Genomic DNA, 27,350 nt, shown 5'->3' with positions numbered 1-27,350 from the left:
GCTCTAGATTATCTTCATCACAGTTTGCTGTCATCAAAATAGAAAAGAACAATTGGTGGGCAAGCCATATTTTTTCATCTTGATATACTGGATTTCATTAGCAAGAGAAAGTTTTTACTCATGAATTTTACTAATATTTTTCAACAAGCAAAGAGAAGCTGAACATGAAATCACATTTTAATTTTTTATATAGTTTTATGACCATAAACCCAGGAAATAATAAAATATAGATATTATCTACTTTGATTTACTAACTGTGTGTGTTTCTGTATTCCAGGCATTAAAAAATAATGCCTTCAGTGATCATGTTTTATTTCAATAATAAACTGGAGGCAAAAAAAAAATCACAGTTAAAATACATTCCTTTATGATTAAGTAGCCATTCCTTTTTATTACTGCATGCTCTCAAAAGGCCTGTTCTGTTATTTGCTACTCTTGTCTTTTTCCACAGAGTATATTCATAATTGTAAAAGTAGAATATGAGAGGAGATTACTTTAGACATTAGATTAATCTCTTTAAATCTCTTACCCAATAAGCAGCATTTTCTTAACAAGATACTATATCTTAATTTATTCATAGCTTTATTTAAAATCCAAATAAATATTTCACTTGGCTTACATGAATTAAGCTCTTGCATAAAAAATACTACTCATAGAGTGTATCTACTGTGGAGTTGACTAATTAGCTCTGCAGTAAAGTGTCACTGTCATGGGTGACCTGGTGCTTCCCAAGTCTGGAGGGGCACCAGAAGATCACTGACTGGGTGTGGTGCCCAGCAGCCAATTGCCAAGCCTGAAATCACCAGCAGCAAAACCAGAATTTCACTTCTGGTGGCACTTCTGGTTTTGTGGCTGGCATTTCCAGGAGGTGAACAGCCAGTTTCAATAGGTGCATGTGCTGTCTACACATACGCCATATTAGGGGGCAGTAGATTAATTAAGTCCGCTGTAGGATAGTACTATTGGAGACAGTCCATAGTTACTTCGCTGTTGGAGACAGTACTATCCTACAGCAGAGTAATTGTGTGTGCTGAAATGCACATGTAGATGGTAATGGGCTGGCTGGGACACAAGGGTGCTAAAGTGTGTGGGCTGCTTGCTGCCTAGACCTGCACTTTAGCACCCTCATGCGCCTGCCAGCCCCTCCACCACCTGACACTGTCACCTGGGCCCCAGGGCTGACTCCTGGGCTTCCTGCCAGCCCGGGGCTGCTTCACCCTGGCTCAAACTGCTTCAGTACTAGATGCACATGCAGATGCTGTGCCTGGGAACAGCTTACTGCGGTGCAAACTGAGCCAGAGTTTATCACATTGCCTTAATGAATCATATTTGAGCAGATTATTTCATCCACTGCAGAAGTAACCATAAAGACTTCAGCATGAAATATCAGTCCCCCACAGCTTACTCATTATTAAGGCATTATAGTTTCCTTTTTGCAGCAACAGGCACAGGCAACTGGTAGGAGGGGCATAGGGGGACATATGCCCCCTCTGAGATTGGCCCCTGACTCAGCACCGCTCTGGATGGGGCAATTTTATTGTCATGTGAGCTGGCAGCATGTTGGGGGCAAAGGGGCACTAAGCTGTGTCACAGAAGTATAAGAGTGGATATGGGGCTTTTGGCCCACCCCTGGACCCGCCCACAAATTGTGTCCCCCCCCCCTCCCCAGACTCAGGAGGCACCAGTCACCCCTGGCAACAGGTAATACTGAAAAGAATATTTTTGGTTTGTCTGGACAATAGGGACAATGGTCTCAATTAATTAAATCTCTCTTTAAAGCTCCCTCTTACTGTTGTGCAATTGCATTTGGAAGATTATGTTCTTTTTGATTCCCAGAGGTAAATAAAGCTACAGCTATCAAGGCACCAAACGTCCAGACTCAATCTGTCCTTTGGATACTGTTTCAGCGGTCTAAAGGGGGGATGGAAGGTCTGGGCAGCCTCCACTCCTATATACTTCTGCCTAGGCATATGCATCAAAGGTCCTGGTAGCGTCTCATGCATACACCATGATCCAAAAAGTTCAACAGTTGTCTACTATTACTAAGAGGACTAAAAGAAGTTCAGAAAAGAGCATCAAAATGATGAGGGGACACAAAAAACTGATTTATGAGCAGAATTTAAAGAGTTTGATAGGTGATAATTGAATGGAATGGGAATCATAAGGTACAAATACTAAGGTTTGCTCATGCCAAGTAAAACAGATAAATTACTTACTATGAAGCCAGAAAAGTATAACTAGGAGTTGAAGGAACAAATTAAAAAAAAAGGAAAACTTAGACTGAACATCCGGAAAAACTTCAAAAGATGTAATTAATGAATAAAAGTCTTGTGAAGGAAATTTGGCAATCCCATTGTTTGTGACTTTTAAAACTAGAATGGAAAAATGCTAGAAAATACTTTCTTATTAACAATGTTTCATTGCCAGAAAATTAGTCTGGATTTAAGACTTTTCTTTTGGAAATGTCTATTCTGCTGAGTTTTATTTCTGAGACTATCACAACTATAATGCGACTCCCAGTGGATTGGCAGTAACTGAGTCCCATTATCAACCGTTGTACCATGTTTACCATATTAGATCAGCCTCCATCGTACTCCACTCTGGGTTTAGAATTTTTGCTTTTTTATACTTTGTCCCTAGTTCCATGTTCTTTGCATACAAACTTAAACCAGTGGTTTACATAGGACTGTATTTAAAATCTGATGAAAGTGATCAGCAGGGTTCCTTGTTTTCTCCTCTTTACACTCCTCTTCTGACTTGAATGGACTAAAATCTATAACAATGTTATGAAAATTTTGTTAATATGTCTACTCAGCAGCCATTATTTATATATTATTATCTAGGGCCTTTGGTTATTGTAGTTCCTTTAACACAGCAAGTTGCATGGAATTTATAGTCCGCCATAGAGAATAAACAGATACTGGCAGTAATATTCAGCTGCTTGCTTTCTTCTTCTGACATCATCAGTACCTAGCCTTTCTTTTATTCTTTATGCAAATACAAGTCAGTGTGTCTTAGCTCAAACTGTTTTGACTGTTTTCAACTAGGACAAATGGAAGTGTGGGAAAAAAAGATTGAAAGAAAAAATGATTGAAATGAGGTAGAGGAAAGTGAACTGGAGACAGAGAATGAAAAAAGGGAGAAAGAAGATGACAGTTGATGGAGAGAAGAATAAAGGAAATTTATAAAGGCATAGAAACAATTCTTATTTTTTTTATTTACAAAGAAGTCAGCTTTCCCAAATAAACTTTTTATGCAGAATCTTCATATTTTATTGCTGTTTAAAAAAGGTTGTCAAATTTTTAAAGCTCACAATTAAGCTGCAACATTAGAAAAAATGTAGTTAAAGACAGATGGAAATGATCACTAATCTTAGCCACAAAAAATAAATTAAATTAGAAAAGAGTGGATGAAATTTAAAAATCTCATTGAAGCCTCCTGCTGGTGTTGTTATTGCATTTTTATGGATAGGATGCACAGGCTCTGTGGCTTCTGGGCTTCTAAAATACAATTAAAAATATATACGGTATCTTAAAACCATAGGCAATAGATTAATAAATGGTATTAAAACTGATGACGTGAACAAAAACAAAGCTCTCTACCCTTGCATAACACAGTACTACCTCACTGAGGGCCTTGTTATGTGGTAGTTTTGGGCAGCTCCTGGAGCTCTTAACACCTGGATTGTCTTTACATTAACACCTGAAACTGTTTTTAAGCACTCTTATGCAGCTCAAAGCTATGCCACTCCAGGGCAGGATTATCTCTGATCCAGGTTTCTCAGGTCCTGTTACACTAAGATGTAGCTACTCTCAGCTATACCTTAGTGTGAACGCCCCACCTACCCCACACCCTTCTGGCCTAGATGGGCAGATTGGCAGCCAGGCAGACAGGTTAACCCTTCCCTGCTTGCTTCTCTGGAACAGACAATGCAGTCAGCCACAAGTAAGTAATGTCCCAGGGGCGGGGGGAGGCAGGAGACTGGGAGGAATCATGAGGGGCAGGGGGTGGGGGAACCCTCGGGTTGTGGGGAACTGAAGGAGCCCCAGGGGCTGGAATGGAAAAGGGTAGCATTCTCACCTTTCAGTGCTCCAGACCCCTGCTGGCTTGAACATGTGACTGTTCCAAACTCAGGCTAACACTAACACTGATCAACATTTATACAGCTCACAGCATAAGGCAGGGGTGGACAAAATGTGGCCCACGGGCCAGATCCATCCTGTAAAGGGATTGTATTCAGCCCACAGCAAGTCCCTTCGTCTGTCCCACTGCCCCTAGGAACAGAACAGGGCTGGGGTGGTGCAACTGCTGGACTCAACTTCCTGTCGGCACTGGCAATGGTAGTGGCTCTTTTGGCTGCCACTGCCAGTGTTACCATCACTGCCAGACCCAGGCTCGCTGCTCAGGCACCCCAGTCCATCTGTTCTGCACCTACCTCCAGGGGTGCTGGGTGGAGTCTCCCTAGAGACTGCCTGGGACCCCTGCAGGGAGTGCTCATCGGGATGGATGAGATGGAGTTGTGGGTGGGTAGGGAGCAGGGTCCAGGAGCATGATGGGCAAGCCGGGGCCAGGGCCAGGGCCAGGATCAATGTGACAGCATGGGGCCATGTGGGAAGCAGATTGTGGCTCTGCCCTGGAACTTGATCCTGTGCTGTCATCACCCCGCAGTCCTGGCCCCACCTGCCCATCCCACTCCCAGATGCTGCTCCCCACCCATCTGTAGCCCCATCCCATCTGCCCAGCCAAGCACTCCCTGTCTGTAGGAATTCCTGGCAAGTCTCCATTGAGACCCCAACCACCCACTCTGCCTGGTGCCCCTGGCAGTGGGTGTGGGGCAGATGGGCCTAGGCCAGATAGGATCAATTCCTCTCCCAGCCACTGCTGCACCAGGCTGGGTCAGCACCACCCCTCCCCCCAGCCCACAACAGCTCATGAAAACTCCTTAAGTGGCCCTCCAGTCCAAATAATTGCCCACTCCAAGTGTAAGGTGTAACAGTGCCTTAAACTGCATGGGAGAAAGCTCCTTTACTGAGGGCATCATATTCCTTGCAAACCACTGGTGGTAGTACCACTGCTGTGCTCCAGAAAAAGGCTCTGAAACAAGGTATGGGTACTTGATTCTCATCTTGCTTGGTGCTTACTCTTGTTTTTGAGGCACTGACCCTGTGGCTTTCCACGTGCCTAAAATGAGTCAAAAGCCATTTAGCCTTCCAGACCTTGCAGAGGAATAGAAAGACTTCCACTCTCCCATTCCCATCAAAGATGCCACCCTTCTTGTTTCTACTTCCTGAAACATTTGGAAGCAGTGAGTGTAAGTAGGCAGCTGTTTCTGCTTTTTTGAATGGCTGAGGGGTGGGCTGAGAGTAAAACCTAGATTTACTTCTTCCTCTTTCCCCTTTGCAGATGAGTGGGAGTAGGTAAACTGGAAGCAGCTTTAGCTGAGACAGGTGGCTTCCTTTTTTCTCTAAACAGATGTAAAAGGCCACTTCCGGGAAATCATGGAGAAAGAGGTGGCTTTGAGGGAAATGTAGCAGCTGACCATTTAAAAATCTGTCCACCCCATTCCTGACTGAAGGCCATGTATCACTTCAATTCTCCAGCTCTTGAAAGGCCATGAGCACCATGAGAAGTTAGCGTCGCTCCATCCTTGCCCTGTCTTGGCTGAACTGTTGTAATAGCAGGCAAAGTCTGCAAGTTTTGCTGCTGCTTCCCCGTGTGTCAACAAAGAACATGTCCTCATTGTCCTCACTGGTGCAGAATAAGCAGCTTTTCATTTTCTTGTGCTTTGTCAAATGCGCATCTACTATGAATGTTGACTAGTGAGATGTCTGTTTGTAAAGAAAGGTGGAAATAAAACCAGGAATATCTTGATTTTTTTTTTGAAAACCATGTTCTGGACATACTCCAGCATCTGACTGGCCCAGCAGTGAAAGGTCTTGTACTGAACATACACAGGCAAAAAGGAAAATAAGGACTGGTGGGAGTGGGGAATGGCTGGCCATAAGTAGGGACCTACCTAATTCACAGGGGCTGCCCACCCAATTTCATGGGCAGAATGAAGGCTCTGGCAGCCATTTTATGGGTGGAGCATGGTAGGCCCCCTGTGCCTCTAGCTGAGGGGCCCTAGTGGCCATGCTCCTTCCTGCTGATTGGTTGCAAGGGCTATTTGTCATACTGTCCCACCCCTCACTGCTGATTGGGGGAGAAAGGTGGGGCCACGTGACAGGCAGCCTTCGCAGCCAATCCGTGGCAAGGGGAGGGAGTGGTAGCCATCTAGCCTGCAGCCCTTTGAGGGGGCGGTAGCCCCCAATTCTCTGCCCCACCAGGCTGCCACTGTGTGCTGAGGACTGCTGGCTCCCTCTGAGGAGCCAGCATTTTCTTTTCCGTAAGTTTTTTTTTTTCCTGCAAATTTTGCAGATTCCTTGGTCATTGCCTGGATTTCACACGCAATGCCGGATTTCACAAAATTTGCAAAACTGTGAATTCAATAGGTCGTAAGTTATAAGAGAATGAGGGAGCACCTAGATTCTCTGGTTTAAGGGGAAATGGTTCTCCAGTATGAGAGGAGAGTGTGAAATGGTAAAACTGCAGTTACAGAGTGGAAAGAGCAACACACAGAGCTGGTTGCGGGAGAATACATTGAGAACATTGAGTATAAACTGAGAACACACAAAGCCCCTTGTGTGTTCTGCAGAGAGTCCTTGAAAATGAAGAGATGGGAGGGTGGCACACAGGAATGCAGGAGACTGGTGTATCTAGTGCGGGCAGCCTACAGCAGCAACAAAGTGTGTGTGTTCCTACTGAGTTAGCGAGCTTTCCAGAGCTCTTTTCCTTCAGCAGAGACAGCCCTTTTCAAGAGACATCTCAAAATCGTGTGTTTTTTTTTAATTCTTGAACTGTGCAGACATTAAATAATATCATTCTATTAAACTTCAAAAAATGTAATTCTATTACACTTAAAACAATCTCCATTTAAAGAAAGGTAATGCTTTATTTTAAGTACTCTTTGACCCACCTAAACCTCACTGACCTAAGCTTGTTAGTTCTCAGTTCTATAAATTCTGTTTTGAAAAATTCTACTTGCAGCTCTCATCCAGCTACCACTGAAATGTCAGGCTTCCTGGCTGCTACTCACATTGCCCTGGAAATGGCTCTAGCATCACAGCCAGCAGCAGAGTTTTTAGAGCTCTTGTGAATTTCAGTGCCAGCTGAGAGATGCAACTGACAGTTTTCAAATATTTTCCTCTCCTTTGCTCCCTTGTGGACTCTGGAAGTCTCTCGTGGTTCAGTTCAGAAAAGAAACTAAGTTTAAAATTTATGTAATAAGGGAAAATATCTTTTCTTCCTTTCATCCTTGGAATTATTCATGAGCAAGTAAGTAGATAGATTTCCTTTTGCTACAGAAAAACCATAGAAATATTCTTTCTTTGCTGCATAAAATGGAACTCATATTCCCAGGACCCTTGATTACTATTATTCATAGGGTTTTTAAATATCATAACAATACACATTTACAAAAAACATTTACATTTACACAATCCAATGGTTTCCTGCACCAAAAAATTAAAAACCCAAATGAAGATTGTGATGTGATACAAGATGCTATCACACACAAAATGCCATCTTCATGGGAATCAGCATTAGAGGAATTCATAAAAGAAATAGATTTTAAAGGACAGTTTGAGGGGGACAGGGAGTATGTTTGACACAAATGAAATGGAAACTGCTTCTAGCAGAGGGGAACTAATAAGTGAAAGCAATAGGTCAGGAAGTAGGAACAGGTTAAAAAGGATGAAGCTAGAAGTGAGAGGTGACAAACTAAAAACTCTAGGGAGGGTAGGACAAATGAAAGAACGATATCTAGGTGTTTTAGGATCATGGCCACCTCTCAAGGGAAAGATCTGGAGCTTGAATTTGCTGTGAAATTACAAAATCTAGGAAGCAAGACGCTATCAGAGTAGAGTCAAAGTTGATGTTCAAAGTAGTATCTTTTAATATATTAGGGAGTTAGATCATAACTTGTAGAAACTGTACAGTATCTTGGAGCACATTCAAAGAATATGTTTTTGCTTCATTTATTTTCGTTTGAAAAACCTAAAATGTGCTCAACTATAGTTCTAGCTATACATTACAGTCACATGAAGTATTAAAACCCCAGTTCCAAACCACATCAAGTGAAATTCTATGGCACAGGTATCTATGTTAGTTGATTTGCATTACAGGGTCAAGATGTTAAAGAGGAAGTTCATTTATAGTTCTAAACCACAGAAATGAAAGATCATCCTGTCTGGTCTCCTGCATAACACAGAACAAAGCTGCTTACCCAGTATTTCCTGGATTAAGTCTATTGAATAGAAGTTTGGAAGCTTGAGCGATGAGAGGACACTGAAGTGAGTCATAAGAGAGGATTGCAGGTCAAGTATTGAGAAACTGTGACTCACAAGGCATGTCTCCATGTGCATTACGGTGCATTAAGTTTACTACCTGTAATAACAGGTGCTAAACGCTCTGTAATTGGTGCTACTGCTCAGCAGCGCCAGTGGACGTCTTTCACATGACGCTAATGCACAGTAGACTAATTGTACTGCATATTAGTGCATTAGTACAGCTTTCACTGTGATGCAGTAATGCATAGTAGAGTTAGTCTACTGCGCTTTTAGTGTCTCATGTAGGTGTGCCCACAGTAACCTAAAAGCATTAACACCCGGGAAATGAAAATAAAAATTATACATTTGCTTTAAAGAAAATTAAATGGAGTCTCTTGAAACACAATAAAAAGTCAAACCAGTGTTAGTGAAATTCAAGAGTAATCTTTGCTTTCTAAGGAGGGTGGATATCATGTACTAAGAATAAATTGATATCAGAGTAAAGTTATTAATTGACTGAAAATAATTTATTTCACAGTTTTACCTGTTCTTGACAGTAGGGTACATAATTAATTAATTATTGTACCTTGCTACTAACTGAGGAGTAAACTTGTTCTATAGTGTAGTGCACTCAGCAACTGAATGATCAAAGAAAGTAGCATTTTCTTTTATAAACTTCACACCTCTTGGGAGGTTGCTGACAAAGCAGTGATTTCCCTTGACACACTAGCAGGGAACATACCTACGCTTCAGCAAACATTATCAATACGGGTGGGATGGGAAATGTTGCCAGCAGAACTATGTAACAAGATTTTTTTTCATAGCCTCCACTGATGGTAGAATATTTATATAATTCATAAAATCAGAGAAAATTAGTGTTGGAAGGGACTTCAGGAGGTCATCTAGTCCAACCCCCTACTCAAAGCAGGATCTATCGCTAAATCGATCATCCTAGCCAAAGTTTTGTCTAGCCGGGTGTTAAAAGCCTCCAAGGATGGATATTCCACAGCCTCTCTGGGTAACCTGTTCCAGTATTAACTACCCTCCTAGTGAGAAAATTCTTCCTAATATCTAACATAAATTTCCCTTGTTGTAACTTGAGATCATTGCTCCTTGTTCTGTCATCCGCTACCACTGAGAACAGCCTATCTCCATCCTCTTTTGAACCCCCTTCCAGGTGGCTGCTATTAACTCACCTCTCAATGCATGTGTAGACGAAATGGGGGCCCTAAATTGAAGTGGTGGCAGGGAGGGGAGGGGAGGGGAGGGGTGGGGAGGGCGAGCTGCTGGCCAGTAGAGTGGTCCCTGGGCTGTGGGGTGGGAGGGGGTTTGCTTCTTTCTGTGGCAGCAGCAGCCCCCCCACCAGGAGGCACCCACCCAGAGGCACCTGACTCAGGAGGTTCTGGGGGGCACCGCAGCCATGGAGGGAGGCAGCGGGTCTCTGCACAGCTCAGGCAGGCTTGGGGGGGGGGGGGGACGGAAATCAGGCTCATCGCTTTTCTTGGGTGGAGACTGCCTTCCTGGGCTGCTGCCAGGCTGGCTGCAGGGCTTCTTGCAGAGCCCCTGAGCTGCACAGAGCCTGGTGCTTTGCTCCACAGCTGTAGGGGCAGTAAACTGTGCCCCAAGTCATTTAAGGCACATTACGCTGCTGAATTTCTTACAGTGACTGGAATTAATGCATAATATGCCACTGAGGCGTGCAAACACGAGCACCATTAAAGAGCGGTGCAAAAGCATTTAGCCTTCTTTAAAGTGTTATGCATACATACCCCTCGTTTTGTCTATACATGGCCTCAGTCTTCTCTTCTCTTGATTAAATAAGTCCAGTTTCCTCAGCCTCTCCTCATAGGTCATGTCCCCCAGCCCCTGAACCATTTTTGTTGCCCTCCGCTGGACTCTCTTCAATTTGTCCACATTCTTTCTGTAGTGGGGGCCCAAAACTGAATACAGTACTCCAGATGTGGTCTGACTGGTACTGAATAGGGGGAAATAACTTTCCTGGACCTAATGGCAACGTACCAATCCAGCCCAGTATGCCATTAGCCTTCTTGGCAATGAGGACACACTGCTGGCTCATATACAGCTTATTGTCCACTATAACCCCCAGATCCTTTTCTGCAGAGCTGCTGCCGAGCTCTGCAAAAGAATATCATAGCATATAAAATTGAAGTTATAAAGAAATCCAGTTTTGGGGAGGAAAATATAAAACAATTTTGAGTTGAATTGTTAAAAGAAAAAAACCCCTGAGTTACTTCACCAGTTCAAGTTTGCCTCCATTAGTGACTGAGCAAATCTCTGAGATGGCTTACTGGTTTAGTCTGCACAGTTATTTGTCTGCTTAGACTGCACTGTAGTTTTAGAAACATTGGTCCCTCAGAAGTAACCACATAATATTTATTTAAAAATAACAATTCCAGCCAACTCTGCCCCCTTTACACAGGTGGAGTGTGGGATGACCGCTCTGTTTGGCATTTGGTCCCTTTGCTCCCATCCTTTGTGCAGTCAACCAGCCAGAGAAGAAAATGTGAAGAGCCCACAGAGTAACAAAGCTGTTTTAGTCAGGAGAAAGAGGCACAAAAACCGTCAGTTTGAAGATTTCCATCCCCTATTGATAAAGGAGGAGAAAACGTCCACATTAACTAAACCAGGGGTGGCCAAGCTGTGTCATGTGCCATGAGTGACATAGGCAACCCCTTTATGTGGCACATAACAGGTTAGAGAAGGTATAGGCTACACAGTGGTGGACAGGTCAGGAAGCAGAATGCAAAGCAGCAGCTCAGGCAGGAAGCAAAGGTGAGGAAGCAGAAAACAGCAGAAGATTGGGCAGGGAATAGAATACAGGACAGGATGCAGAAAGCAGAACAGCATATTGGGCAGAGGATGGGGATTAGAGTGGCACTCAGGGAGGGCCTGAGGTTAATTTGTGGCATGCCTCCCACTGCCTGCTCTGCTGCTCTGTTTTCTTCTTCCTTCCCTTTGCTCCCTACCTGATTTCCCAGTGTAAGATGATCCATCACCAGCTGGGAGTCAGTATTGCCCCTTTCACTGACCAAGTGCATTTGATGCTCTTCCTCTCCTAATGTATGTTGTATAGTATTGGTTTGATACTGTTATTATTTATTTACTTTAAAGATAGGGCCTTATCCTAGGTGTATAGTAATTCCCCTTATTCCAGTGAGTGTTGACAGCTGGACTCAGAATTAAGGGTTGTGATTTGTGGGGGCCCAGGGAAGAAGGCTAACATTTCCAAAACTGGAGAATGAACTTTTTTTTTAACACATGAAGTTAGGCAAGTCTTTCTTTTAACATGCACCATTTTATACTCATGCACTGATAGTTAAAATAAAAATATTTTATTTTTATTTATATATAATAAATATATATTATATTTTATATAAAATAAACATATTTTATTTTTATTTTATTTTTATTTTATTTTAACTATCAACAGATGAGAATAAAATGGTGTATGTTAAAACAGAGACTTGCCTAACTTCAATATTTAACTTAAATATTTTTAAGTTAAAATCACAGGGTAGCTCCTAAATATTTAGGGTAGCTCCTAAATAGCTCCCAACTTAAATATTTTTAAGTCCTGAAATTTAGGGTTGCTCCTAAATTAGTAAATGGAGGAAAGTGGAAAAAGAATTCCATTCTCTTGGTACTTTCAGGATAGTGTTATTAAGCACAAATATTTTGCTCATTCACATATTTGCAGTTTTTGGCATTGCCCCTCCACATCTCACTGGGAAGGAAGTTTGGTTGATTCAGCAGAGGGATGGCCGAGGAAGGAGGGAGGGGAACAGTATTTTTGCTTAGATTTACTAGAGGTGAGCCCCTCCTAGTACCTCAAAGTGCACACTGTGCTGTGCCTCCATGGCATAGAGATTGGGAGCTGAGTGGTTGTCAGAGAGTGGGGCTGGCTGTCAGGAGCCATCTTATTGCTAGTATTGGCCTGACCTCTTTCTCCCTGTGTGCTGTGCTGAGCCTTGTTTCCAGGATACTGCAGTCGTACTAATCACTTGTGTGGGAGAGCAGGTAGGCCTATTTCACATTGGACCAAATTGGCAGGGTGTTTGGAGGCACACTCTAGGTTAAAAGGAGCTAGAATGGAAAGACTATAAGGATATTTAGTTCATCATAGCTAATAGCCAACATCCAGTGATGGTAAAGGCTAAAAGAGTACCAAAGGCAAATTAGATAATAGATGTGAACAGTGGGGGCCTTTGGCCCAGAAAGAGAATGGGAGACCTAAGTTTTCACAGACTGAGGTCAGTCTTTTTACCCTTATTTCCCTTCTTAAAGGAATTTAGAGGTGTGCTATGTTCTAGGAAATAGGCTAAAGAGGGTCAGGTCTGAACTACCAACTTTCTGGTATGAAGATACTTAACCTCTCCCTGGACCCAGTTAGTTGCCTTGTCTGGGAGAAGGGAAATAGAGAAAATGTCCTTCCCCCCCTGTTGTAGTAATAAAGTTGTGATATGTAGCTTCAATGCAAATCCACCCCTGCATACATTTCATGCTCACATCCTGATGGAATAACCAACTGTATCAAAGACACCAGACTAGTTGAGTCACTGCTTGTCTGTAAACTGCAACCTTCCTCCCCTCCAAACATGCAATAATGAAATGGAAATCAATATTCTTAACCTAACCTATCAAAAGTCCTGAAGATATTGATGCCATTTAACAGCTGTAGACGCAAATAAAAAAGCAATATCTCACACCATTAGTACAAAACAATAACATTTTCAAGCTGCGTATGCTACCCACCAAAGCGCTGTCAATCATGTTTGTCCTGAAGAACAGAGTGCTTGGGGGCTGTTAATCATGCTGGCTCTCTGAGAGAGAACACATGAGGAATTACTGTGCCACTATTCACTGAACACAAAAATAAACAAAACTTGCATGAAAACAATATAAATTAATTTCACTGCAGTATCAGTATTTCATTTAAGTGCATTAACTTAGGGTCTGATCCTTCAATTGGACAGAACTTTTAGAATTTATATAACTAACAAATAGTGTATCAAGAAAAGCCTTTGGGACAGGTGTCTTCTAATTGCTTCCCTTCCTCAATCCAATAGATGGTGGTGAGGATGTTGTTGATGGGAACAGTAATATCTCTTAAGCATACCAGATTAGGGAGCTCCAGACATGCAAAGGGGTCTCTGGATTTTGGGAAAGCTGAATGTATGATGCTACAGGAGCAGGTGCTTCATAAAGGGCAAAATTGCTGTTTACACACTATCATGGGAATTCATGGTGAAAGAAATGCGAATGCAGAAAAATTAGTTGAAGTATGATGAAGCCTTTGTAAACCAACATACTTTAGAAAGCTTAACTTGGACATGACAGTAGCCTTTTCAGACATTATCATAAGAAACAAAGGAGAATAGAATTAAGGTACTCCATAACCATTGTTTATATTTTTGCTTACAGCCAATAAAAGAGCCTTAAGAAATTTCCTTTTTCCATCCAAGATATAGAGATGCATGCAAATATATTTTGCTTCAAGTGTTATGTATTCAACATTTGTCTCTGTTATTAAAAACGAGATACCAGACTAGATGGACCACTGGCTTCTTCATCTGTTGTAGCCTCTGTGTTCCTGATGTAGCAATCTTGAAAATATACAGAAGGAAAATAACTAGTGAAAGAGTAATGTGTTTGGATTTATACCTTAATTCAGTAATAAAATAATGACAAAGACAAATTTAGGTTTCAGAATTTTGACATCTAATAAATGTTTCCTTTTTCTTTTGTACATCTAAAGATTCTCTAAGTCATTTAATGGCAGAATTGATTTCTGCTTCTTTTATGCCATAATAAAAATAATTAGGCAAAATAGTCAACCAAACTGATAAGGCCACTGATCACCACTGAAATGGATTTGCATGTCCATCCTTCAGAAAGTTTATACAAAGGCTTGATCCTACATATTGCACAGCACCTGCAAATTCTCAGTGTACTTCTGTTCTTTCAGTCTGTCTTTCCAATTGAAAATCTGAATGCAAACTTACACTGTTTGTGAAAAAAATCAGTATTTTAGAAGACTGTGTATTCTAATTAAAATAATTAAATATATCTTTAGTTATGCATGTTGTGTTTATCTTTTGTCTACTTTATAATGAGCAAAATCTGTACATTGAACATTATAACATTATAGTGTGTTATTCTGATTATAAATTTACTTTTTTTCTTCAAAGGAACCATAAACATTGTGGTCAACTTAGGTGCAGGCTTGACCTGTAATTAGGCTACCTACAATCCTGACTTTTGTACTTGTAGTATTTTCTTTCTTCCCCCCCGACTCCGCTTATTTTTTTTTTTTTTTTGCATGCAATCAAAATACCAAGTCAGATTTTTTTTTTTGTGCAACTTTTATTTTATTTTTGGTACATTTAGCTCTTTGGGTCATTTCCTAGATTATTGGATTCTCCTGTGGAATTTTGTAAGGGCAGAAGGAGTTCAAGGTCATTATCTAATTATCAATTTACATGCAGAGGAAAAAGTTATTTTTCCTAAAAATTAATTCTAAAATTGTGGGGATGACTTAGTTGCAGGGTAAATTTATAATCCAAACAATAAGATATGATCATGAGAGATCCTATTTTTTTTCTGATTAAACCCCTTCCCCCTAATTTTCAGATTAAAAAAAGTAACCCAAAATCCACATTTTTCCATGATCAAAATAAAACACCACTTATATACATATATTTATGTAAGTATGTATGCATGTATGTATGTATTAGTGACGTTGCATTTTAATCATGGAAAAATGTAGATTTTGGGTTACTTTTTTTTAATCCAAAAATTAGGTTTGAGATTTTTTTTATCAGAGAAAACCAGGATCCCTGATAATCACTTAGTGAAGAGGCTTGAGACAGATGCCATTTTAAACTTGTGAATTGCCAGCATTTTAGCAGGTAAATTTTGTATTCTCACTCTGCCTTGTGTTTTATAAGTAGCAAGTTAATATCTTGTTTTATCTTTCTGCAGTATAAAACCATCATATACTACCAAATGCTCCTTGAAGTTTTTAGATTGCAAATTTTGTTTTATGTGTGATAAAGCATCAGGGAGCCTCAATTTGGTTCACCAAATAGTTTTTTTGCAAGGCCTTACTAAGAAGGCTAACACTAATATAATTACCATTTTGCTGTTTCAGAGACATTGCATTTGCTAAGCTAGTTCTTTCAAAGCTTATGCTCTTTCTACACAGAGGACATTAGAAGGTGGAATAAAAGTAAATTTAATTTTATACAAAAAATTAAATTATCTAGAGTGATTGTATGTTTCAAGGAGTGACGTAGTGCTTTATACACTGGTACTGAGAACTTGATGGATGGGAGAAAGGGAAATGATGAATTGGAATGGAATTTTAAGGACCATTAAACAGATTGGGGTGTGATTCCTTTTTCTTTTAAATAATCTCACCACAGTTTGCATTTATAGCTCCTGTAATTAATTTGTTATACTGTAAAAATAGTTTAATATATTTTATCTATTTGTTTTGTTTCCTATGCTTGACTCTTGCATGAGTTACTAGAGAAGTTCTAAGGAATCTGTTTTTGATGTGTTTGTCGTGTGAGCTAGTAGATCAAAACTGTGGTCATTTCCAAATGTGCTGGAGGCTTGCTGTGCATCCTCAGAAGAGTTGCTTATCTTCAATTTTTCCTTGTGTACAAAATGGGACAATGGAAGTTTTATATAGTTCAGTTTCTGTAAAGAAATTAATTCCCAATAGATTGTAAAGAAGTAAGGCTGGAAGGGACCTAAAGGCCGCATCCAGACAAGTGTGACCATTTGTTTCCCTGGGGACAAGTAGCAGTGGCACCTTGCACCGCTGTTACTTGTCCCTGAGGAATGCCCATGCCATACGTGCTCTGGTGCACGGCAGGTTACCCTAGGTGGGGTAGGGAGGATTGGGAGCAGCAACTGTGCTGGCCTCACTAGCCTTACCTGGGGTCCTGAAGGACTCGGAGAGCTACAGCTGTGGCACTCCTGCAGCTGGGAGCCTGGCTGGCAGCCAGAGTGTGACTCTAGCCAGCCAGGCCCAGTTTTAGGTGGTGTGTGCAGCTGCCATGTTCATCACTATACTTTTTTTTGGCTTGGGTTTTTTTGACTCCAGGATGTTCTACGGTCAGCCCTCCTCCCTCCCCCCCTCCATGCTGTATGGTAGCAGCATGTGGCACACCTGCATGTGCAGTGTGTGGCGCTGCAGACAGGTCTGTGGCACCACATACCACACGTCTGTGCTCACCTGGATGCGATTGAAGAAATCATCCAAATAGGATCATTTTTAAAAGACAGTTTTACAAGAAAAAAATAACTCTTGCCAGGGATATTTTTGATTGCTTTGGGCTTTTGTACTTAATACCCTTGTTAAATGCAAGGAGAAAATTATATCAAGTATTGATTGGTTATCAATGAAGGTCTTAATCCTGCACTCATACATATCAATGTAAACATTGCCATCAACTTGAGTGGGTTTAATATCAGACTCATGAAGTAAACATTTCCTTGGACATCTATGACTCTAAAATAATGTTTAATTTTAGCAAGTACTTTTTAAGTCTCTTTTTATCAACTAAAAAAGTCACCCTGGCTTATTATGATATTCTTTTTTTCTCTATCTCTCTTTGGTATCATAAGTCCACTTGAATTGAAGTGAATAAAGTTTATGTAAGCAGAATTTATAGTTAAACAATCAGATTTTGCCCAAGACTGGACTAGACAAAAGCAAATGTATAAATAAAAAGTGGGCAGCACTTACATACAAAATGTAATAATTCCAGTATTCATGTATGCAACTAACTAACGAATATAGATAGCAATAGATGACTCTGTGTCTTGTGTTTAGTATTACTGGAAACTTAACTCACATTTTTATTTCATTATGTGATTCGTAAAAACCATTGAAATAATGTTGGTAATTATTTGAACTAACTGGCTACTGACAGAGCTGCATTGAAACCTGAATATCACACTATCTGGCATTAACTGTTAGCATTATTCCTTGTTCATTTCCATGCACACCACATTTCCCAAAAAATTAAGAACAAAAATTACTAGTTAGTATTAAGCATAATATTGTCTTGAATCAATTTCATGACTTTTTAAATATAATGTTTAAAATACAGCTACAGTAAAAACTTGCAATACACAGCAATGTCTGACCTGCAAAATGTAGAGTCTCCTGGGAGATGAAATTAATAGGAACTGAATGTGCACACCAAATCCTAGGTAATGCACCACATCTTGTGAAATGAAGCCATGGGAGAGTCATTGTGAATTAGTGGAAAGAATGATGCATCTAAAATGTGCTTTATTTACTTGTGGCCTGATCAAAAACCCATGAAAGTCAAGGAAAACTCCTTCCATGATTACAGTGGAATTTATTTTAGGCTCTTATTTCATCAATTGTTTATGATATTCCATTATATACTAGCAAATATATTGCAGTATATTTTGTAAAAAATAATGACTTTTTAGAAGGTGTTACCATGGCATCTATTAAAGCGTCTTTTCTGAGAAAAGAGAGGAGGTCACCAATCATTTTATGTGGATTATAAAATGCACATTTTAACAGAGAAAAGATTGAAGGGGTTTTTCTGACTCTTAAAATATTTATTTTTCTCCTGTCAGTTTAATGTCTGGAAAAAATAACGTAATTTATTGGTGGTGTTAATATTTCAAGGAGCTTTTTGCTTGCCTTGTAAGGTGTGAGAATTTCACTGAAGCAAAAAAGAGAAATTATTAGGGGGTTGTATTTATAGTATAGTCATTTCAAATATATGATGCTATAATAGTGCTTTTGAAACTTAGCTCCTTAGCTTCCACACAAAAGCTTAATTCTGAATTTTCTAAGGTGCTCTGAAATGCTATCTGTATAGTTGAAAGGCAAGCAGAGTTCTTAAATATATTAATGTTGGAGTCAACACCAGGAACATTGCCAGCACTTGTTTTCAAATGTAGTTTATATATAGTTATATTGGAGTGGGTCATATAGGTAGTTGAAACCATTCAGTTTATGGGACATATTCTGCTGCTCTACTCTGGATTTATTCTGAAAGCAGAATTGGGTTTTAAATGGTTTAAATCATTCTACTGGGTTTAGAACAGTCAATAGGTGAAGGGAAAAACTTATCTAAAATAAACACAAAAATTAACATTGCCTTACCTTGTTAAAAAGAGATGCTATCAAAGTTAATATCTAAAATTTCTTAACATAGCCAATGTGCCTTAACAGAATAGAAATTCAGTATGAATGTTTAGCTTAATGTTATCAGTGAAAGTGTGATTTTTTTTTTTGTTTTATATTATCCATGACATTTTTATTCATTTTGTTTTTCCCCTCATTTAAGATCCCAGAAGCTTATTTTATTAGAGATCCTCATACTTTCCTTCTCACAAAGGACTTTATTAAGGTATATGTGTTGTATTTAGTGCAAAGAAATCTTTCAAGACCTTAACTGCATGTCCTCACAGGTTAACATTTTCACATGTAACCCCAGCTACTGGAAATAAGAATGGGTTAGCTGGTTAACTGAAGCATGCTTGAAAAGAGAAGCAAAGCTTGTCTACAAAATACTAACACTTGGATGAGTCTGCAGCCTGGGAGAAGAGCACCCGGTGAATTTTCTGGACTTTTTTCATGGCTGACTTGGGATATGCTTGCATTGTCAAATAGTGTGTTGACCTATCTCTTTGATGCATATTGATTATGACAATCACTCTCCTTTCCCTGCAGGCCATGGAGGCACAGATACAGAACTTTGGACAGACGCCATCTCAGTTGCTTATTGAGCCACATCCTCCTCGGAGCTCTGCCATGCACCTGGTGAGACATAACTGCTGGTTAGGAATTTATTTCCTTTGAACCTGAGGATTCTTTATAGGTCATGAAATACCTATATAAGTAACACTTTAAATGCTCTCAGTGGCTTACGATGCCATATATTTTACTCCATACAGAAATCCCATGCTGGCTCTTGCAAAGCAAGGTCAGAGTTGACATTGCTGTAACTTCCTACAGTCACATTTCTTGCCCCATATTGTATTTGAAAAGTGCTATCTTTATAAAATACATATTTATTGAGAATAACTGAAGGAAATAACACTGACTGCAGGCTTTTTCTTATACTGAATATTTTGTTTCAAGAAAAGGAGAAAATGTTTGGAAGTGATTTATGAACACTGGCGACTTGTCAGGAATGAAGAATTGTAGTTCAAATCGTGCTGGAATCTTCCCACCCATTCCCCTGGGACAATACAATGCATACTTCTAATTTCAATTTGAACTTCAGAATTCATTTCCAAACACATTCTTTTGCATGCTTATTAGCAAGAATTATTTTATACAGCTGTACTGAAAAAGACTGATCTCTGTCCATAATGGTGTCTTTTAAGAATATGAGGGCTCCAAATTTCCTTTGAAGTTCCAGCAGAAAGAACAATATTTTCAGTACCTTGCATAGTTTTCATTGCCCATAAGGAAAATCACATTGTGCAAAATGGCTATTGCTGTTGAAGTGTGACTGTTGCTCTTTATTAAGTGGAGAATATTTGCTCAAATTATATAAGAACATTGTAGATAGCTGTTGATAGATTAAAAGTGGTAGGATTAGTAGAAACACCTAGAAATCATGCAGGCTAATTTATAAGTAATTAACAAAAACACTTAACATGTGAGAATAAGGTTTAATGTAATCTCATTCATAATAATAATATGCTGCTATTCTTGCACAAAAATATGTGAAATCATTACCCTTGTTTATAATCAATAAGTATATTATTTGCAAAGAATAATAATTAGTTCATGCTATATTTTTGAAAGGATTATAATTAATCATTGGACAGAATAACTAAACATCTGTGGGATTTTTGAGTTTTTCCTCTTAAAAATTCTCATTTTAACCATTGTACTTCATAGAATTTACATTTATAATGTATTAATGGATTCTTCTATATGATATATCTCCTGATTATGAATGCTAACTATTTTAATCATGTTTTATTTTAAGTGTATATGAATGACTGCTGACTTGCCATTTTGCACCCTGTAATGATAACCTACTGGACCCTAACCATACCTTTTCTCTCTCTTCCTCATGTAATGATCCAATAATAGCTTCTTCTAATTGTGCTCTCCTATATTGGTAGTGTAGATGTGCAGGCATCATTGTTTTCCCTGTATGTGCATCTGCTTGCCTACTCTTTTTTTAACCTTGTTTTTCCCTCAGGCCTCTTCACTAATTGTGTTATCCCTTCTGTTTTCTTCTTCTCTCTTCTCCTTTCTACTCAACAGTGTTTCCTTCCACAGAGTCCACTCATGTTTAAAGATCAGATGCAGCAGGATGTCATAATGGTGCTGAAATTTCCATCAAATTCTCCTGTCACGCATGTGGCAGCCAACACACTTCCCCACCTTACCATTCCTGCAGTGGTAACTGTGACTTGCAGCAGACTTTTTGCAGTGAATAGATGGCACAACACAGTAGGTATGTGCTCACAGAAAAACCTCTGATTTAATCATTCTCTTAGCAGTTCATCCTTTTACTTTCAAGCAGAGATTAGCTGAATATAGATTAATCCCACTTATCTATTGAGATACAAATACACAGAAAAATTATACTATGCCCCTGTATCTGTTGTGTACTCAAGGTTCCTATTTTCCATGGTGTCATTTCTAGAAGGACCCTCCTTAAAGGCAGAATGTCACTGTTTGGGTTTTGATGTAATATTTTACAGGACTTTTCTTGACATTGCATATATAATATGCCCCAGTTTACAGGGGTCCATAGTGCTGTACTAGCTAACGTGTATGTGTATTTTATCACTATGTGTTATCTGGGGAAGTGTTCACTCTGTTCAGGTGTTTGTCATGAGATGTAATAACATTTGATCTGGCACAGAGGGCTAGTCAGTGGACCTGCAGACCAGGCCTGTGCCCCCCGTCCAGCCCACAGGACAGATGAGTTTAGTACCCCCGAGTTAAAGCAATGAAATGTGTCCTCTCCCACCAGAGATACCAGCTCTTACTGAGATTAGGCAAATGCACCCTGTAATAGCTAATGCAATAGGTTGGAAAGCCTCAAATGTTCCAAGGAAACAATCTTTAGGGAAGAAAAGCTGTATAGGCCTTGATTCTTCCTCAACATTTGTAAAAACATTTTATTTTTTATATTTGTGTAAAATATAAATAGGCTTACTAATATGCAAGGATTTGTTCACAATCTTTGCACTGTTTGTACCGAGCTAAAAGAACAGAATGCATCCTGGATACATAATTAGGGTGGAAGAAACACAAAAAGAACAGGAAATTCAAAATTAATTTTGACAGTTAGCTTTTACACCATTTATGCCATTTTTTGTCACTTCACAGCAGCCTAAGTTAGGACCAAGTAGCAGACTTAATGCTGCATTTTCTAATTCTGGCTGCTTTAAATTACAGCTTCAAAGGGACTCTTCTTTGTACACTTATATTAAATATATAAAGTACCTTTTAAAGTTTTATAGTCTAGCATAAAACAGTTGTTCTTTATTCCTAGTGATTCTTTACCTAATTGTTATAACAGTAATTTTATAGACCACAAATCCAACATTTAGTACAGGTTAGAATAAAGCTGTTTACACTCTTAGCATGATACTGTGTATGCACAGGTTTATTTTCAACAGAAGACTGAGAAAACTAAGAGCCATATCCTAAAAGGTATTTAGGCATGTAACTCTCTCTGTTTTCAGTGGGAGTTAAATATCTTTGAGGATCTGGATCCAGTTACTTTGTTTTCAAGGAAAGGGGGCATGCCTACATGTGCCCCTGCAGCGCCATTTTACTGTACCATCATTTAGTACTTCCAAAAATAACCATGTGCTGCATGGACAGTGCAGTACAGGCTGTTACTGTGCCATCATTTAGTACTTCCAAAAGGTACTTCCAAAAGGGAGTACTAAATGACGGCACAGTAAAAGCCTGCACTGCACCATCCATGTAGCACACAGTTATTTTTAGCCTTATGTTGCCATAGTGATGCGCTATACCAAGGGAGTGTGTTGCTATGGCGACAGCTGTGGCATCATGGTTTTTGCCTTCTGACACTACAACGTAGCGTCACGTGTAGACTTACCCAGGGTGCTTAAATTATTGATTCATTTTTCAGAAGTCATCCAAATTAAATGAGGGCCCTATTTTCTGTTATCACATGCTCTTCTAGACATTTATGTCATTACCACAAATTGAGACTATTACTATGGAATATAAGGGTGGAGATGAACATTTCTGAATTTAGAATGATGACTCTACAGGCTCATTTGCTTTCCCTCATCACCTACACCTGTGCCCAAACTGTACTAGCTCGCTCACAACTGCCTGCGGATTTTAACCTCTGCCCAGTCTCTTCTTAAGGATTATTTGCAGTCCTAAATGGGGCCTAAAGTTATGACTCATTAATAAAGGAGAGAAAAAAATCATTAACATTAAAATCATCTGACCCCAGCACTCATTCCTGCCCAGGGCAGGGGGTCGGACTCAATGATCTAATAGGTCCCTTCTGACCCTAACATGTATGAAACTATTGAAAATTTACAATATGGGATAGCAGGTCCCTGATCAGAAGAAAGGAGGATTTTTTTGGCACCAATATACCTTGGTCCTAGACAAACAAATCAAAGAAGCACCAAAGACTGTTTTCCAATATCCTTATTAAGCCCAGAGACTGTTCCCCTTTCTAAGTGATATCTGTGTTTCACCAAAAAAAACCTCAAAAAAACTCACACTACTTTGTTATTGGTACATAATCTCTAAACCTCTCATCAGCTTGGGTCTACCAAGTCAGCTGATCTCCACAAGAATGAGCAGCTGGAAAAGCCTCAGCCCAAGCTAGGCGGTGACTGGGGGACTGGGGACATAATGGTTTGAATAAAGTGTGTGTATTCTTATTGTTCAGTAATCTGCATCTCTGATGAGGACCTGGGAAGAAGAGGAAGAGTGTGTGTGTGTGTGTGTGTGTGTGTGTGTGCATGTAGGTTTAGGTATAATGTGGAATGATTAGGAAATGTGAATGAAATGAAAGGCAAATTAGTTCTGAGCTAAATTATGTTTGCACTCAGGGAAAAAATTGGTTGTTCAGCTTGGAGAAGATCTTCTCCTTGTGTCCTATCCTCCATTTAAAACCTTCAGTCCTCAGTCATGAATACCAGGCTTGAGACTGCAACAAAACTAGTGCTCTGAAACTTTTTTTAAATGACCCCAATGTGCTTGTTAGAGGATTTGCATGCATTTTTAGCAAGTTGCCTGCAAACAGCAGAACATTCTAAAATGTCAATTCTGAATAAAATACCACAGATTATTGATGATGAGTTCTTCTTCCCTCCCAGAAATTCAGATTGCAACACAGAATCAAGTCGGATAATCATTTTTCAATTACAGTTTTTCTTTTAAATAAATAGAAAAATATTAAAGCAGTTGTACAGAATATATCCACCCAGAGCATGCCTAAAGCAGTTCTCTCCAACTGGTGCAGTTTATGCATTTTTACTCTAATGAAAATTTTGTACTACGATTTAAAAAATCTGCAATTCATTTGTTTTATTTTCTCATGCAAGGATTAGATAGGGGATCTCTTACTTGCTCCCTAATTTACTACTGAACAGTTCCAATAAATGTACTATTTAATTATGTAAATATAATTTTCCAGATACACAGAAGTCATCAATAATAAAAGCCAGCACTTAGCAACATAGGGATATTTCTGGTTTACATTTCTAAGCATAACAGTTAACCTTGGTTATGAATAGGGACTCATTTCTATTAGTTGAATTTTCTTTGTGGGAGAGGGAGCAGTACAGGTGTCAGCCTGTAACCACCATTTTTTTTTCCCCACCAAGTCTGGGGAATGGGTTGGGAGCATCCCCCTCTGCTCTGTTCCTGGTCTCTGGGAGCGGAGCAGATGGAGCAGTGGGCAAACCTCCTACCCACTGATCTTATGAGCAGGCAGGAGTCAAGAAGTAGCTGCTCCTCTTCTCCTGTACTGGCAACAGGAGCAGGGGGATGTAGGAGCAGGCACTCCCTTGCCACACTCCAGACTGGGGACCAGGCAAGGAGCAGCTGCTCCAGGGCCCTCCCATGCCCCTCTCCCTGAAGCTTCATGCCCAGACCCCCAAGGAGGAATCTCTGGTCTGGGGAATGGGCATGGGGCTTTGCCCCACTGCTCCACTCCCCTCCTGGAGCAAACCAGTATCTCTCTAACAAGATTACAAGTGTTCTTTCTCACAAGAGAACTTCTCTCACAGAGATCCTCCAGAGCGGGCATGTTTCCCCTGGGAGAAATTGATTGTATACTTGTATACTCCTAGTTTCTACCAGGAGAGTAGCAATTCTCCCAGTAGGAACATCACACCTGTTTGATACAATATCTTGCATATGAAGTCCTGGCAAATGCTGACTTCTTAATGGACACTGTACAGTTCTCAGAAAGGCTGCAGAAGTACTCATTGAACTTAAGGAGATGATGCAGGGCATAGGTATCCCCTAGTGCTATAGAGCACATACGAACAATAGCCTTTCTGTGGGGGGCAATATCAGTTGCAGCACTTTCTGACTAGGTCCTTGAAATGCCCCCTAAAGCAGAAGGAAAGGGGAGCCAGCAGCAACTAGTGTAGAGCAAACTGTGCTAATTTTACATGTCTTGTGAATTCCCCTACACAAAAGGAACCCCTGGCTGGCTGTTTAAGCTATAATGAAGCTAACCCTCCCTCCTGGTATTTGTATATAACATAATGTTTTATTACATGATTATTAATCAGAAGTTGTTTTATTGAAGATGGCAACAGTAGAAATTGGCATAAAGTTAGCATGTATATGTATACATTTATAACTAATTTTATTTAATTGAACAATTAATTAATATATATTTTGGTTGCATAGAAAAAGGACTCAAAGCATATATAAAATGAAATAGAAAGAAATTAGGTATTTTATGGGTATAATACTCCTACAGTACAATACTCCTGCTTTATAGCCCTGAAAAGCAGTGCAGACATTTCAGCTAGCAAGGTTCATATGTGTTTTATTCCTCCTTTCATGTCCAGGCCTCAGGGGAGCCCCAGGATATTCTTTGGATCAAGCCCATCACCTTCCTATTGAAATGGATCCATTGATTGGTATGTCAGGATGAAAATGTAGCTGTATATTTGAAAACACTGTTTTCCACAATTATCAATTAAGCTATATTTGTATATCATGGTTCATTTAACACAGAAAATAGGCAAATATTAATTCTTGTCTATATCAGAGAATTAAAAGCAATACATTTTTATGTCAAATAAACAGTTACATGTACTGTTTGTTATTAAGTTTACTAGCAATTGGTATTTAAGAAAGCAAACATTTAAGTTAGTTACACTAACAACCTATGGCTATAATTCTGTTCTTTTACCAGGATCATGTAATGCATCATGAAAAATCTGGGACTGTGATTGAGGTTGCACATTGTTAATATTTTCATTTGTAAGACTGGTCTTGTGGAGAATGGCTACAGTGATTTTGTCAGCTGCCCTGTTTGAATCACAATCTAAATTTGTGGATTATTCTAGATAATTATGTGGAATTAAATTAGTGGAATATGGATTTTTAATTTAATTAAAATTAGATTAACACCACTGTAAATGAATTGGAATATGTTTCTTCTGTTAATGTTGTAAACATGTAAGAATGGGTTTTCAGGGCTTATTTTTGTTGTTTTGGTTTGTTGGTAAACCTTTGCTTTGGCTTTCTTAATCAGAATTTTTAAATAGAACTTGTAGGGAGGATTCTTACAGCAGTTTTTGGAAACATCAAGAGGCCTGTTTGAAGAATAAATAGCTTGAGATGAGTAGCTCAGTTTCTTTCCTACTAATATTCATGGTTGAAGGTCTTGACAATAAGGTGATGTCTTTCTATTTTGTGTGTTTGTTTTTATAAACATGTTGAAAAAAGATTGCTTTCTTAGTGGTCTGTGAAGGATTTCAGCACAACAACCCAAAGTAAGATAAAAGAATTTTAGCATTACCAGTTTCTGTTCCTAATGATTGGAGAAATTAGACAAATTCTGGCTACATGGAAGTAAGGAACATGCTAGTCTCTTGGGGTGTGCTTACACACTACATGCAGCACATGCTAACTTCAAGAAATGCTAGCTCATAGTTGAAGTTTACTCCCTGACTGTCCTGCTTGCCCAGCTATATAGCAACAACATATACCCAGACACCTCCAGCCCCAGCACATACACCCCCCCCAGCACATACACACTCACCAGCCCCAGCGTGCACACAGCCCAGCCCCAACACAAGCACTCACACACAGTCCCAGCCCCAGTGCATGCATGCACGCGCACACACACACATACAGAGCCCCAATGCATGTGTGTGCACACACAATCACCCCTAGCTTCAGACTTGCTTTTGGCTGCAGTTGCCACTGACCTGCACAGCTAGAATGCAAGGGGCAGCAGTGGCAGTGGGAGTGCTATCCCTGACTGTGCGGGGCTGCACATAGCCCAGAAGCATGCAGGAAGCCCCCCGTCACTGCTGCCGGTGGTGGAAACAGCCAGAGGTGTGTACAATCCCTTCACCACCACTCATTTGGTGATGGAGGGTGCTCCCTGCATTTTCCCAGGTTGTCCTGCAGCCCAACACAGTCAGAGGTGGAACCCCCTGCTGCTGCAGCTGTCCCCATGTGCTGACTGTTCTGCTTGGGAGCCAAAGGGAACTCTGGGGATGGGGGATGTGTGTGCACATGTACTGGGGCTGTGTGTGCGTGCATGTCCATATATTCATAGATTCATAGATGTTAGGGTCGGAAGGGACCTCAATAGATCATCGAGTCCGACCCCCTGCATAAGCAGGAAAGAGTGCTGGGTCTAGATGACCCCAGCTAGATACTCGTCTAACCTCCTCTTGAAGACCCCCAGGGTAGGGGAGAGCACCACCTCCCTTGGGAGC

The 27,350-nt window shown here is 40.0% G+C and overlaps 1 protein-coding gene across 9 annotated transcripts in view; it reads left to right on the top strand.

Moving 5' to 3' along the window:
• The window catches only part of NBEA (neurobeachin), an 882,854-nt gene that overhangs the window by 830,743 nt on the left and 24,761 nt on the right, over positions 1-27,350 (top strand). For 4 of the 9 annotated variants that reach the window (XM_019498256.2, XM_059716129.1, XM_059716238.1 and 1 more), the window contains 4 exons: positions 18,737-18,799; positions 19,123-19,212; positions 20,680-20,872; positions 25,461-25,532. In XM_019498256.2, the coding sequence (XP_019353801.2) occupies positions 18,737-18,799; positions 19,123-19,212; positions 20,680-20,872; positions 25,461-25,532 (418 nt within the window). The remainder of the gene's footprint in view (positions 1-18,736; positions 18,800-19,122; positions 19,213-20,679; positions 20,873-25,460; positions 25,533-27,350) is intronic. The other 5 variants (XM_019498261.2, XM_059716271.1, XM_019498259.2 and 2 more) reach the window with 2 other exon arrangements.

The sequence above is a fragment of the Alligator mississippiensis genome, chromosome 1, assembly GCF_030867095.1.
Source record: "Alligator mississippiensis isolate rAllMis1 chromosome 1, rAllMis1, whole genome shotgun sequence".
Taxonomy (NCBI): Eukaryota; Metazoa; Chordata; order Crocodylia; family Alligatoridae; genus Alligator; species Alligator mississippiensis.
This window is presented reverse-complemented; position numbering and strand designations above follow the sequence as displayed.